At 38.2% G+C, this 14,293-nt stretch overlaps 1 protein-coding gene across 2 annotated transcripts; it reads left to right on the top strand.

Moving 5' to 3' along the window:
• The first annotated feature begins 904 nt into the window (after positions 1 to 904).
• On the top strand, positions 905 to 13,962 carry LOC115454582 (modular serine protease-like). Of its 2 annotated transcripts, none has more exons than XM_037443568.1 (15): positions 905 to 1,099; positions 1,722 to 1,767; positions 3,043 to 3,236; positions 3,776 to 3,865; positions 5,014 to 5,059; positions 5,511 to 5,701; positions 6,232 to 6,309; positions 7,218 to 7,254; positions 7,951 to 8,150; positions 8,436 to 8,549; positions 9,397 to 9,567; positions 10,017 to 10,135; positions 10,906 to 11,082; positions 11,751 to 11,910; positions 12,794 to 13,962. In XM_037443568.1, the coding sequence occupies exons 3-15, from the start codon at positions 3,059 to 3,061 to the stop codon at positions 12,994 to 12,996; spliced, it is 1,764 nt and encodes a 587-aa protein (XP_037299465.1). In that variant the 5' UTR covers positions 905 to 1,099; positions 1,722 to 1,767; positions 3,043 to 3,058; the 3' UTR covers positions 12,997 to 13,962. The 2 variants fall into 2 exon arrangements, with proteins under 2 accessions (XP_037299465.1, XP_037299464.1); XM_037443567.1 differs by lacking the exon at positions 905 to 1,099 and adding an exon at positions 1,112 to 1,250.
• Positions 13,963 to 14,293: the final 331 nt, after the last annotated feature.

Genomic DNA, 14,293 nt, shown 5'->3' with positions numbered 1-14,293 from the left:
TAACTTGTTGATTTTTTACCGGATTTTAATAATTCCTTCTGTGTTATAATTAAATTATGTAAATATTTGATAATAGTAAAGAACAAAAATGAGTCCGGTATCCTATTGTCATTAGGTCGATTTGCAGACTGCTTTCATGTATATTCGTACCTATATGTTGTGTCAGGTTTTACTCTTGCCGCTAATATATAGTACGCCAAGTTAAAAAGCAGTAGCGTCTAATTTTGAATTTAAGCTGTTTTTAATGTGGCCTTTTGTTAATCTTACCTTTGGACCTTGTTGCCCTATTTCACCTTTAAGAGCAAAAACTTGTTAAATTGGAATTTTAAAATCTCCTTTTTTCGTCAATAAAATACCGATCTTCTATTTGTTTATTCAAATTAAAAACCTCAAAGTTAAATACGATAAACAATATTATAATAATAGGTATGTACTACGTGTGTTCGTTTCACGCTTAAATATAACCATATAGCACCGTCCTTACTCTTTGAATTTATATGTTATTTTAATAATAATTAATAACCATATATCAATACGCATTAATTATTTGCGTCTGCATAATGTGGCGTTTACACAACACGTACCTACTTCATCGACAGACTGACCCGTGTTTTCTACATAATATTTATACAAGTCAATGTACCGTGACCTCTACTTATTATACCAATACAATAGAAATGCCTCACAATATATTTATTCATAAAAAGATGTTTAGATATAAATAATGGGTACATACTCACTACAAATTGCCTATGATTAATGATTATTTCAGGATTTTAGCTTTGTCTAGCCAACGAGGTTTTGACATACAAGGCCGCTATAGACTAATAGATAATTGCGTGCACGATATTATTGTTCGTGCATGCAATTATGTGGGCCTATCGCTATATCGGGCACAAATACCAAACCTTAATATTTTTTAAATCTAATGAAACTGCCTCTTAACTTATGACATTGACACCACAAATATTTTGCGCGAACCATCTTAAAACCCGTTTAGTAAATCAGAAATAATGTTACTCGTATATGGTATATCTCCTAATTGGTTGAAAAAATTGACATTGCGAATTTCAACGTTTTTTTATGGCATGAAGCTAAGGTAGGTGGATCGTACATTTAATGACCATGTAGTGTGTAGAGTCCTTTGTTACGGAAATATTTTAGTACTGTTTACTCGTGTTGTGTTCGTTCTTATTTCATATAAAGCAGTGAAATGAGTGTATTGTCTAATTTATTGTGCTTGTGTGTTGGTAAGTTATGAAGAAATTATATACTTACCTAAAAATACTAATTAAATACCAAATCTTGTCACACCTGTAAAATTGATTTTGTATAATATGTTCAATCGCCATGCTGTCTTTTATTGTTTCAAACAATTTGTTTGATATAGAAATAATTAGATTTATATGAACTTGGTCTACTCTCTATCTCTTAAATGCGTTTTTAATATACTAAGACATTTCTCTGCTAACTTTTATGCATGTAGTGATGCCTGGAGCAGAGTCCTTGACAGACGCGAGGCCCCGGTCGAATGCAAAAAAACAACGCAAAGTCCATTGCAACGGAGCAACAAAATGCTTCTCAATTTTAACGCTTAGGTGCAAATGCTAAAAAATATCCACCAAAGCACCACGTGAGGTTCTCATGAGTGGGATCGAACATTGACCGTGTTTGATCTATAGAGCATAAATCATGAATTTAATGATAAATTATTGCTACAGCGCACTTGATAGCAGCCAGCGATGCAGAAAAAGATACCAACAATGGGTAAGTGCATATAGTTTTAGTTTATTAAATATACGCTATTGGCATAATGTAGGTACTACAATTGACATGAGAAAAACAAAAAGAAATTACGGTACATTTCGGAGTGCGGGCAGGAGTTCCAAAAACGCTGGACATTTTATATTATATTCTTTTGTGTGGAGATTATGTATTTACTCTGAGTAGGTGTGTCTATAGGGTGTCTGGGCCAGATATCAAACAGTTGTAAATGGATATTGCTATATTCCCTGAATATGCCTTTTTGAACAATGTTTAATTAGTACTTAATACGTACGAAACATATCATGCAAGGCTGTCTTATTAAGATTGGGTTCACTTGGTGACTGGCTAATTCTTGTAAGATGTGAAGGGAGAAACCGCTGAACCCTTTTTTTTTAGTACAGGACCCTGCCGTCACCACCTAGGGAAACCTGCGAACGGTATACTGGTTTCTCCCGGCTTAGCGACTGCGGGGCCCTGGAGGAAAGTTGGGAGGGAATAGTTGAGAACTAAGCGTAGGGGAAGAAGTAGGAACCCTCTTAGGATGGGAGGAGGGGAGATGGCCAGAGATTTCCGCCAGCCTTTATAGGCCTCAGTGAATTTGGCAACAATGAGGAATACACACTTTACCGTGTGCCCAGGGCCACGACAAATGTCCCCACATGTATAGGTGTGCATTCGGTGTGGAGACCGTGCGCACAAGAATTGCCCGGGGGGGGGGGGCTGAACAGGTTAGCATAACATAATCGAGGTATGTTTAAACCGGAAACATAGGTACGCACTGAGTGATTTTCTGTATCGAAACGTTTAACATGGAGCGATACCATGAGTAAAACAGTGATACTAATAGACCTGCGTCGACTGTGACATTTGTTGTGTTTTATATACTTAAAGAACACCAGTGTCTGCACCGCATGCCAGGGCTTCAATGAAAACATCTCTATAAATGTGCAAATGAGCGTTCCAGTAATGCGGCGCAACATTTACGCTGTGTTATGTGTCACACACGATGCCATTTGTAGACCGCAGTATTGTAACGCGCATTTTTCCATGAAGTGTGTGGTGCCTTTGCAAATGCAGGTTTTTTTTTCATATAGGCACGACAAATTGACCCTTTGTAATAGATATTCGACTGATAAGTGAAGATTGCCCCTTGTCAGTTGAAGTAATTATGAAGGCCTCTGTAAAACCGGATATAAAAAGGCCGGTCCCGAAACACGAGACAGTTAGTGGGTCACTATGGAAGATATTACACTTGATTACTTTTCCTATTTCCAGGGGCGACAATCGCTGTATGTTGCCTCCGCATCCAGAGTACGGCTCTTACACGAGTTCTGTGAAAGGTTCTCCGGGAAACACCTTCTATTCTTTTGAACTAAACGTGGCTTGCGACCGAGAATTCAAATTGACTGGCTCCGCTAGCATCTCTTGCGCGCAGGGTCTATGGTCCGAGAAGATGCCCGAATGTCGCGGTGAGTTTAATCCTTATTATTTATAGCAAAATAAATTTGTTATGAATAATACAAGTCTACCATTTGTTTACCTGCCTTACGCAAATGGGCGTAGTTAGTAACGTAGAAACATCTTTTCACAACCTAAAAAAAGCCTTGCGCTGGGGGCCTTGCGTGATGCAGGCCTAGAGTGGTGGGTATTAGCAAGAGCTCTTATTCCTCCACCGAGACAGTGCTTTCAGCAAAGCACTGGTGGAGTTCTGCCGTGTTCATTTTGAGGTCCCAGAGCTTCACCAAGGTGCAGATGGAGACTAACATGGGGTTTTTAGCCGCTAAAAGTCCGGCATACCCTGCTTACCATTAGTAGGTAGGGATCCAAAAGGATTTTCCCCATGAAAAAAAAAAGGCCTATCGTTAAATACGGCGTATTTAGGAGTATACATTAGAATTATACATTTATGCGACGAGTAGCATTTACTAACTGTAAAACAGGCCCTTTGTGTTTTAGTATTCGCAACATACACACAAGATAGTTAAATCCATAAAAAAATTGTTTTCAGAATTCTGTCTGCAGCCCAGTTTCTTTAAAGTTCCAATAAGTTACTGCGTTTTCGCTTCAGGAGAAGTATACATGGATGGCACAAACAATGGTAAGCATTTTGATACACTGACTAAATGTTTTAAGCCCATCAGCGACGCAAAACGCAGCGAAAGTGTATGTACTATATTAATAAATTAATCTGATCTTTAAGTAGGATCTCAAGTTTACATTTAATTTATTGAACTATTTAATAAACCAAGCTTAGTTTATTATTTAAGAGTTTGTTCTCAGCTGAGTCAGCGTTGTTTAATATATAAAACTGAATTGTAAAAACCGTCATATGGTGTAATTGAATGTGTTTAATATCTGTTATTTAATTGCGACGATCTTAAGATTCAAGACTTCAGTTTGACAGCGTCTCATCTGATATCGCACTTCGAAGAGAAACTGAGTTTCTTGTATTATTACGATCCTGTGTGTTTTGATTCGATTATGCACTACTTTAACGCTCGACATGACACGCTAGGTGTGAGGTCCTGAATAACATCCTGAACGGGTGTGAGCCTAATTTTATTATGATTTATGAAAGATAACGTATTAGATACAGGGGCCGTAGACAATACAAAGACGGAAGCAACAGATTTATCGCCAGGAATATTCCCATACTTTTTTTTGCTTTCTATTAACGTAAACGATTGTACAAAGATCTCAGGCTCCAGTTGTCATTACACATGAAGCATCTAATAGGGGACTGTCGTCCTGTGTTTGATTTTGTACATTATTATATAATGTACAAAATTATATAATGTAAAAAATATAATGATATAATGGTTAATCATACGAAAAAGAAACCCTCCTGCGAAAACTGCATTAAAATTGGTTAAAAAAAGAGCCAGTAATACATATTTCAAATATTACTATGTGCCGAAGTGGGCGCGAAGTGGGAATATCGCTTCATCCCTTTCTTTCGCACGCGTCGTAATTCCCGATGACGTCACACGTGGGTATTGCGCCTCTTTTCTGTTTCTCGTTACTTACCCCTTCTACCAAAATTGAAAGACTTATAATTTGTTGATTTTTTACCGGATTTAAATAATTCTTTCTGTGTTATAATTTATATAATGTAAATATTTGATAATAATAAAGAACAAAAATGAATCCGGTCCCCTATTAATTCACCTTAAAGTTGTTAACATTAGCCGCTAAACCACTACTACACTTATGAGTACCTATCTACCTTTTTAATTTTTTTTATAGGTACAGCACCCGATGAAACTGATGACTCTAAAACGGAAACAAATAAGTAAGTAGTATCGACTTAATCTAATACGAAGTCGAGAGAAGGTAATAATACCATGCCTCTATTATATACTGTCCTGCTGGGCGCGAGCCTCCATTGCTATTGAAGGTTTAGTCCACCTTAGCCTTGTGGATGCTTCACCTAGATACATATTACTTTTAACCTAGAATACTTAAATCTATACGTTTGTTCATAATCTTTATCCACTGTGTCTAATAAAATATAATTATGAGATAAATCAGAAATGCCTAAGCGTAGTTGGCTTTTAACCTACCATCGTTCTCCATACCGGACTAACATTGTTAAGAAAACAACAATTTAAAAAACTACTTAAAAACTATTTGATATTTTGTAAGTGTGTATAGCTACATCATGGACCACCTTACTCGTCTCGCCATTCAACTATACTGAATGACGGCGGCTGTTTATTTGCAAAATAATTTAATTCCAACAGAACTATGTCCTGTGTTATACCGGAAAAGCCGAGGTACGGATCATGGGACTACAAGGGGCCCGGCGTCTCTGGAGATTCTGTCGAGTCGTTCGAGTTGACGTTGTCGTGTTATCCGGGCTACGAACTCGTCGGCCCCAGCAACATCAACTGTTCGTCTGGACGTCTGTCGCATCCCATTCCTAGATGTTTGGGTAAAACATATTTTTAAAATTATAAGTATTTGAAACAGCGGTTATGTGCCGTCGGTCTTATCGGACTATCGTCTCACAGGACTACGAGAGTGAAGGAACAGAGAATGCACTTGTGTATTGCGAACACACTTATGCATTCTAAAACGTTCTGCGTACCTGGTTGATCTCCGTTAAGATTGGTCGTCGTAGCCGAAATTCGACTAAAAGGGATGCATTCATATGTCCTGTAAACTCTTCGCGGGAGTCAGAAGAATTAGAAGAGTCTTGCGAATTGTAAATAAAGTCCCTTTGGATTGCATTTCGCTCGTTATTAAATATTATTAAGTCTCATAATGCTCAGTTACCTGCACTGGTTAAAATGTCCTTCTGCAAAATTATCATTCGATAACAATCAGATATGCGACTTATTTTTGATACAATTTTGAAATACAGATACTTAAGTATATGCAATGCTTTTCATGAGGTATCTTGTATATACATGTTTGATTGCAATGCTGTTTTTTTAATATATTTATCTATTTATTCATTAGCGCCATGTTCCCGGAACGAAAATAATACCGTGGAAACAATCAACTGTAGCATACGACCACCCAAGAAAGTTAGTACAAGTAAGTTTTAAAAATATTTTTATTTTTAACTTATGGTGAAAGCGAGAATGAATGATTCAATAGCTGCAAATTGTACCGCGTTATGCCAAAATGTACGAGCTACTTTCAAACATTTGTGGATTGTTATTTGTTACAACTGAATTTATCTATATAAAAAAAATGGTATTGATTTACAAACTTTTTTGTGTCAGATATAGATAGATCTTGACGTTTGTTGAACAGTGAAAATCACATTTGGATTAATTGCGTGTTAAAAATAAATAACTTATTTTTTTGATAATTTGTGGGTTAATACATTTTAGCATAACGGTCCAATTGCAATCGAAATTAAAGGAATGATACGTATTCTCTTTGCTACACTAAGGTTTCGCCTACATTTTATTTTCCTACATAGATACTATTGTAGTTCTATTAATAAAACTTTTAAAAAGTTATTTTCGGCTGATAATTTGTTGAAGATACGCAAATTACGATTATATTTTTTTTATAAATTATATTTTTTATTGGAACTATTTAGAAGTTCCTTATCAGCGGCCGTTTAAAAGGTGGCGAGTGGCTCGGGGCAGGAGACAAAACAATAAAAAGCACAGACGCCACTGTTTATGGACTGCCATTACCTGCTCTGAAAAATGAATATGCACACACTTAGAATGATATTCAACATTGTCTTGTCGAAGTTCAAATACTTCTTCTGAATAATGTATTATGTCGGAATTTAGGTTAGAGTACGTTATTAATTAATAATTTTACTGTATTGGCCATCTAGAAATTGCTCTAAATACAGTACGTAATTAGTAACATTTGATAAAAAGATACTTGATTCTATTTGTGGAAAAGGCTGGTGGAAAGTTATTCTCATAATAACATTAACTATATTACAAGTTGTTGAACCGCCATTATTTTTCCAGCATCCACAACCACTACAACCACAGAGAGTCCTGCAGAGTAAGTAGAAAGTATTAAAATCTTCCCCCGAGCAAACGGGCTTGAGTATTCGTTTCATTTTCGGCACACAATTACGGGCGGTAATTCTGCAGAGATTTACGAATTACGAAATTTCAGATCATGCTTCTAGAGTTTGTAGCTAGTGTAATTACTGGATATAATAAGACTTAACATCTCACGTCTCAGGGTGGCGAGCGCAGTGGAATATCTTCTAATCTTAAACCTTACTAATTTATGTTTGTGAAAATGTTTGGATGCTTGTTAGAAGTAGGTAAACGGCGTAACGTCTGAGCGGTATGAATACATCGATATCAATAAGTCATGTCCTTGATTAACATATAGGCTACTCTATAACCCGGTAATTTGCACATATATTTGAATTATAATTTGATTTTTTAAGTAGAATACGCTGGCGTACAGATCGCTACAATGATTTAGGGTATGGACTTTTGCAGTTAAGTATAATAACTATAATAATAACTTAACTTTATTGCAACAAAAAGAACACAGAAATAATAATATTACGAAGTACATAAACAGTAATTGGCATATCTGAGTTTAAGCATTTCAATTATTGTCAGGGGTCCCCAAACTAGGCTATGCCTGTATCTTGGGATACCAATAATGAGAGTCAAAAACTCATGAGTAATTAAACTCACGAGTTGGTAATCCTAATAAAATTTCTTATTGTCTCAGTATCAGCAGCTTAGGCCTGTGCAAGCTACCGCCGTTCCCAGAACACGGCATGTACTCGAGCTACCCTGAAGGTCAGCCTGGAACAACTTTGGCCTCGTTTCAACTCAACGTCACGTGCGATCGTGGTTACAATTTGGTCGGAGATACGAAGATTATATGCATTTACGGATTGATGGAGAAGGAGATGCCCGTCTGTTTGCGTAAGTATAATGGCTAGTGACGACTAGGCTCGCAAAGCAGAGTCAAATCATGGGAATTAATGGTAATTCAGCTGCTAAGTACACATTTCTCATTTACTTTGTTGTGAAACGTGGCGGGCTGATACGAATCGCCACGATAAATACTTATTCGATTTAGCTCGTTTCAACTACTCTAGTCGACGGACGCCTTTACAAGTTACATCTTTCCAATTAGTCGTGTATTTTTCTCGTATGACGTAACGTAGAGTACTTACTTACCTAATTACTAAAATCTGTTGTTTCAAGCATATTGCATAGTTGGTCAGAAGTCAAAGGTGACTTGCGCAAACGAGGCCCCGCAGTGTTTACTTGCCAGCGAAAACGAAGTACTTCGCAGTTCCAGAGTGGGCTCCGAACCAGGTTTGTTTATATTGCTCAGAAATTACATACCCATAATATTGTAAATGTAGATAATCATTATCTTAAATCATCATATTTAAGGACTGTAGCCAGATATCGACCTGTAAGCCAATTGGCTAAATAACAAGGAAATTCAAAACGGCATCTATTTTTTCAATTCTAACTTTAGAGCTGTTATTCGTAACCAATGTCTCGTGCAGATAGCCTCCTACCAATTTTGAAGCCCATCGACCGTAAATAACGGAATTCGAAATTACGGCTACATATTTCAAATGTAAAATTAAATCTGTCTTTTGTGACAAAAACCAAACCCAAATATAGATTTTATAGCTAATAGACCAAAAAAAGAAGAAAATATAAGATTGCGGTCACTATTCCAAGTTCCAAGGCAAGCAACAAAAAATTAAACTTAAATGAATAATAAATTAAGAAATTGCACAAAAGGAACAACTATAGATGTTCCTTTTTATATTTTGCTGAAATTGGCCCTTAAAAATATTAGTATTATATATGCTCCTAGGCCCGATTTTTTCAATGAACTTTCACCTTTATAGAAATTATAATAGTTAAGTATTAGAAGTAAAAATCGAAATATGTTTTCAAAAGTTTCGTTGGCTTGATTTAACCATTAGTTTCCTACCTACAGTCTTTCCAAACGTAACATTTACACACCTAATATTTCGCCAACCAAGGATTTATGTTCACTACCGTTTAGCTACGCCTAGCGCCATCTAGTGAGCGTTATAGTTATACGTACTCCACGCTCAAGGGCATTGGCGCTACTTAAAGTCTTCTATTTGAAAAAACGCAACTGTCACATTGAAAAGTTTTGCTATCTAATTTTCAGATTGTGGCATAATTAAAATGCATTCTCGGCGGAAACGCGAGCCCATCTCCGGGGGATTTGAAGCGAAACCACACGAGTTGCCATGGCACACCGGCATCTACAGAAAAAACCCGGAACCCGTCGAGCAGATATGCGGAGGATCACTTATTTCCAAACGCGTCGTCTTATCTGGTCAGGAACATTTTAAGTAAATAAAAATAAACATAAATCCACAATTAATAATATGTATGGAAGAGAGGGAAGAATGGCGCATATTAGAGGATGCCTATGTCCAGTAGTGGACAAAGATATAGGCTATGATGATCCAAGGGAAAAGATTGAGGCAAAGGATGACCTCTTATACATATGATAATAACATGTATAAGAGGTCATCCTTTGCCTCAAGTAGATTTCAATAGGTACTACTTATAGATTAATTATTAAGTCCATGACGACGTGGCCCATCACTTAGCAAATCGCTTACAACAGTGAGTGTCGCGTGAGCAGCATGACTGCATACGCACACTATGATGAGTAGCGTAGGGGAAAGTGCTTGGATCAGCCTCTTACCCCGCGACTCAGTCAGTGTTGGAGGCGCGCCTTCCTGAATGAAATGTACGATACCAGAAAACATATTTCAGCTGCACACTGCTTCACTACTAGTAGGACAGTACCGTCGGCTTCGAACTACGCGCTGGCTGCCGGAAAGATTATACGCTCATGGTACAACAAGGCCGAGGGTTCTGCCCAAACGAGTGACGTAAGTAACGTACGAATATTAGATACAATACTGCGTAACTGGCATTAGTAAATACCGTGTATGATGTATGACCTTCCAGTGGAGAGCTGAATCTGAATGTGAAGATACTTACATTGTATTTTATGTACTAAGTAGCTTTTGCCTGAGCTCTGTCTTCGTAAAATTTGTATATATTTTCCTGATATAAAAAGTATAGCACTCAAGGAGTAATGTAACTTCCTATAAGTGAAAGAAATTTCAAAATCGTTTAAGTAGTTCCTGAGAATAGCGCGAACAAACAAACAAACTGTTCAGTTTTATATAGGTATTGATTTGGTTAATTTCATCACTAAGGCGGTATTTGCCAGTACTAGTTATACAGCATTCCATCCCTGAAGTTTTATGTTAATAATGACTGGCCTGAAACAGTAAGGGCTGACACTACCGCTTTAGATACCCCAATAAATAGATATTTATCTCTAGTACTAAAATAATTGTGCATCTGCCAACTACCTACTACCTAACTTATCTTGGGATAAACTTTCATAAAATAATGAAGGTAGGCAGAGCAATAGAAGCCTAAGTCGCGCAAATCAGAGATTTCATATGGATCCGATATGAAATCTGATATATAGATGTGATATACAAGAGCGAGCGTATAGTGGAGTGGGTGAGTACGAGGTTATCTCTCCATCTCTTTCTTACGCGCGCACCGTTATTCCTGATGACGTCACATGCCGATATTACGACTCTTCTGTTTCTTAATACTTAGTTTTCTACATCTTACACAGGTTCAAGAAATAAAGATCCCGCCGCGGTACCAAGGGGCCGTCGCGAACTTCCAAGACGACCTTGCCATAGTGATATCGGTCGATGAGTTCGACTTCGAATTCTTCGTGAAGCCTGCGTGCCTTAGCTTCGATCCCAAGTTCGACGAAGAGCAGTTGCAAGATGGAAAATTAGGGAAGGTTCGCCTTTACAATTCTAGAATAGTCTAGGTACCTACTCCTTCTTCGATCTGCCTATATCTATGCTAATGTGGGATGAATGCAATACATTTTTAAGTATGTTCCAACGACTGAAGAAGATGCAGGTTTCACCATCTGTCCTTGATTGACCCGAACCCCTACTTAGAGATTCTATCCCGGGCAGTCTACTTATAAGGATAGATAAGAATCTATGAGACACCAAGTAACATTGATATAGGTAAATTATGTAAGTCCTCCCGGGGCAATTCTTTTGCGCTACATACAATGCACGCCCATGTACGGGGGGACATTTGTCGCGACTCTAGTCACACGTTAAGTGTGTATACCTCGTGGTTGTTAGTTCACGTTGAGGCCTATAAATCGTCGCGAACATTCCCCCCCTTTCTCCCCTGCACCCATTCTAGTAAATTCCCATCCCTCCTCCGCTCTCTTCCGGGCCTCTACAGTCGCTATGCCGGGGGATTCCAGTATCCCATTCACAGGTTAACTATGGTGGAGAGTGCAGAGACTCTTACTCTAAAAAAAAATTGGTAGGTTACATAATACGATAGTTTATGTCGATATAATTCATAAGGTTCCCAATTTGCTCGTTTGTCGGCTTATACTATAAAAAGCGTCCTAAAACCGATAGCATAAAATTAATACAGATTGGCGGCTGGGGTCTGACTGACGAGGAATCTACGCCTTCGAGGAAACTCCGCACTGCGAGACTCCCATACATCAATATCGATAAATGCATAGAAGACAGCCCAGTGTCGTTCAAGAGCTCTATCACCGGAGACAAGATCTGCGCTGGATACGACAATGGTACGTACGTTCACATAGGTAATCTTACTTCTTATCTTACCTTACTGATGTACCTAAGTGTGAAAGTGTGTATGTTTGAAGTAGACGCAGAAACTGCTAAACAAATTTTGATGAAATATGTCACATGGATAGACCATGTCCTGGATTAACATATATATTTTACTTTTTACCCAGGTAATATGCTCCCGTAGGAAATATTTGGTTTTTATACTGGTTTAAAAAAGGTAGATGGCACTGGTAAGCGGCGATAGCCTAGTTGGATGTGTAATGGACTGCCGAGACGTATGTCCGCAGGTTCAAAACCCAAGAGCAGACACCTCTGAGTTTTCTAAAAAAAACCATGTGTATGTTTTGTGAATTACCGCTCGCTTTAATGGTGAAGAAAAACATCGTGAGTAAACCTGCATACTTGACAAATTCTCTATAGGAATTTTGAGGGTGTGTGAAGTCTACCAATCCGCACTAGGCCAGTGTGGTGGATTAAGGTCTAATCCCCTCAGTAGTAGACGAGGCCCGTACCGAGCAGTGGGACAGTATGATAGTAGCTAGTGATTTAGGGACGTTTGTAGCGGGAAACAAGCCACGAATATATTATTTGTTGGTTTTTGTGTCTCCTCACTGGGTATTGACAATACTTTTAACTGACTTTAAAAAAAGGAGATTCTCAATTCTTTTGTATGCAATAAGTATGATATTTTTATGTATTTAAGTCCTATTTAATTAATGGCATTAATGACACATAGGGAAGTACTAACTTCTAAATGGTTGGAGCAATGCGGGCATGTAAACATCTTTCCTTACCCTTGAACAGGGAAAAATGCGTGATGCAATTTTTATAATGTTCTGTCGACATGTTTTGTGATAATGGAAGTCTTCTGAATAGGCACGTCGGCGTGTCGTGGCGACAGTGGCGGCGGCATCGTGTTTCCAGCATACGAGGACTATGTACGCCGGTACTACCTGCGCGGGTTGATCTCCACCTCACCCGTCAACAACAAAGACTGCAACATCTACACATGGGTCACATTCACACATCTGCAGAAGCATGCTGACTTCATCATGTCCGCCACTCGTGGTCTATTGTGAAAAACGCGAAACAATCTAACAAAGCATTTTGGAGGGTCACATTTGGAGGCACAATTATTTTATAAATAATCAAATTACCTTCAAACAGCACTAACCTTAAACCGCTGGTTCTAGAAATTATAATAACGCAGCAATAGATTTTCATAAATTCATCTCTTATTAAAAAGGGTAATTGTGATGTTGCTCATGGTAAATTTAATAAGTGAACATGGGTAAGAAAATTACTATTGTCAGGCGAATTGAAGACATAAGAAAAAGAAGATTGGAGTAGGATTGTTGGTGGCAGGATATTTGTATCCTTCCAGATACGGACTACCGTACACTCGCCAGTCAGTCGGTACCAACTGAAGCCCACTCTGATTATAATGGTTGCAGTGCGGTGACTGCTTTCCAGTATTTAATAAAACTAATCCTGCACTAGGGCGGGGTAATGCCAACTAGAAGATATTATGATAGTCAGGCTGTATCTCTCTAGCCAAAACCAGTACCTACAATTTTAACATTTGCTTCGGCGCCAAAACAATGAACTATCCCCCTTTGCGGCGTTTAGAAACGGGCTGTCTTGTCCCGCACTGGCGAGTGGCTGTACGACGCGAGCGCGGCATGGCACATCAAATGTCTTTTCTAGGATGCTACGTCAGTGTGGCGCAACCTGAGGGCGCAACACAACTGTTGCTTGGAAACAAATCTAGTGTATATGATTTAATTTATATTATTAAGTATGTTACGCATAGCTAATATATGGAAAGCGCTACGCATGCATCGCCCCATAAACACAAGAAGCTACACGTGTTGCACCGTCAGCAGAACGTGACCACCATTGACGTCAATCGGAGGGCACATGAAACCGTCGTAGCAACCGCGCCGCATTCTTGGTCCAACATCGATCAACTATCAACCTATTTTAATTAGTAATAATTTCTTATATTGTAATTTTCCATTTATAAATTAAATTTCTTATTTTAATTTTGTTTTTTTTTGCGACCTCCGGCTGTGAACTTCGTAATTGGCGCAGTCGGTAGGATACTCGAATATATCCACGTTAAATCGCAATCCGCGCGCGTGCGATCGGGTATCCAGAATCTACGGAAGCTGCAGCCGAGGGAATCCAGACTTCGATTCGAGCAAGAAATACCAGAAGCAGTAATGTTGTAAGTACTTTGAATCTTTCATAGTCCTTACCTTCCTTATCATTATCCTTATAATATAGAGATAGGTATAATATATATCGTATATATTATATACATATTTTTTTTTATAATATAGTTAGGTGTAATCTTCCAAAATTTTCCATCCG

Source organism: Manduca sexta, chromosome 26, assembly GCF_014839805.1.
Source record: "Manduca sexta isolate Smith_Timp_Sample1 chromosome 26, JHU_Msex_v1.0, whole genome shotgun sequence".
Taxonomy (NCBI): Eukaryota; Metazoa; Arthropoda; class Insecta; order Lepidoptera; family Sphingidae; genus Manduca; species Manduca sexta.
This window is presented reverse-complemented; position numbering and strand designations above follow the sequence as displayed.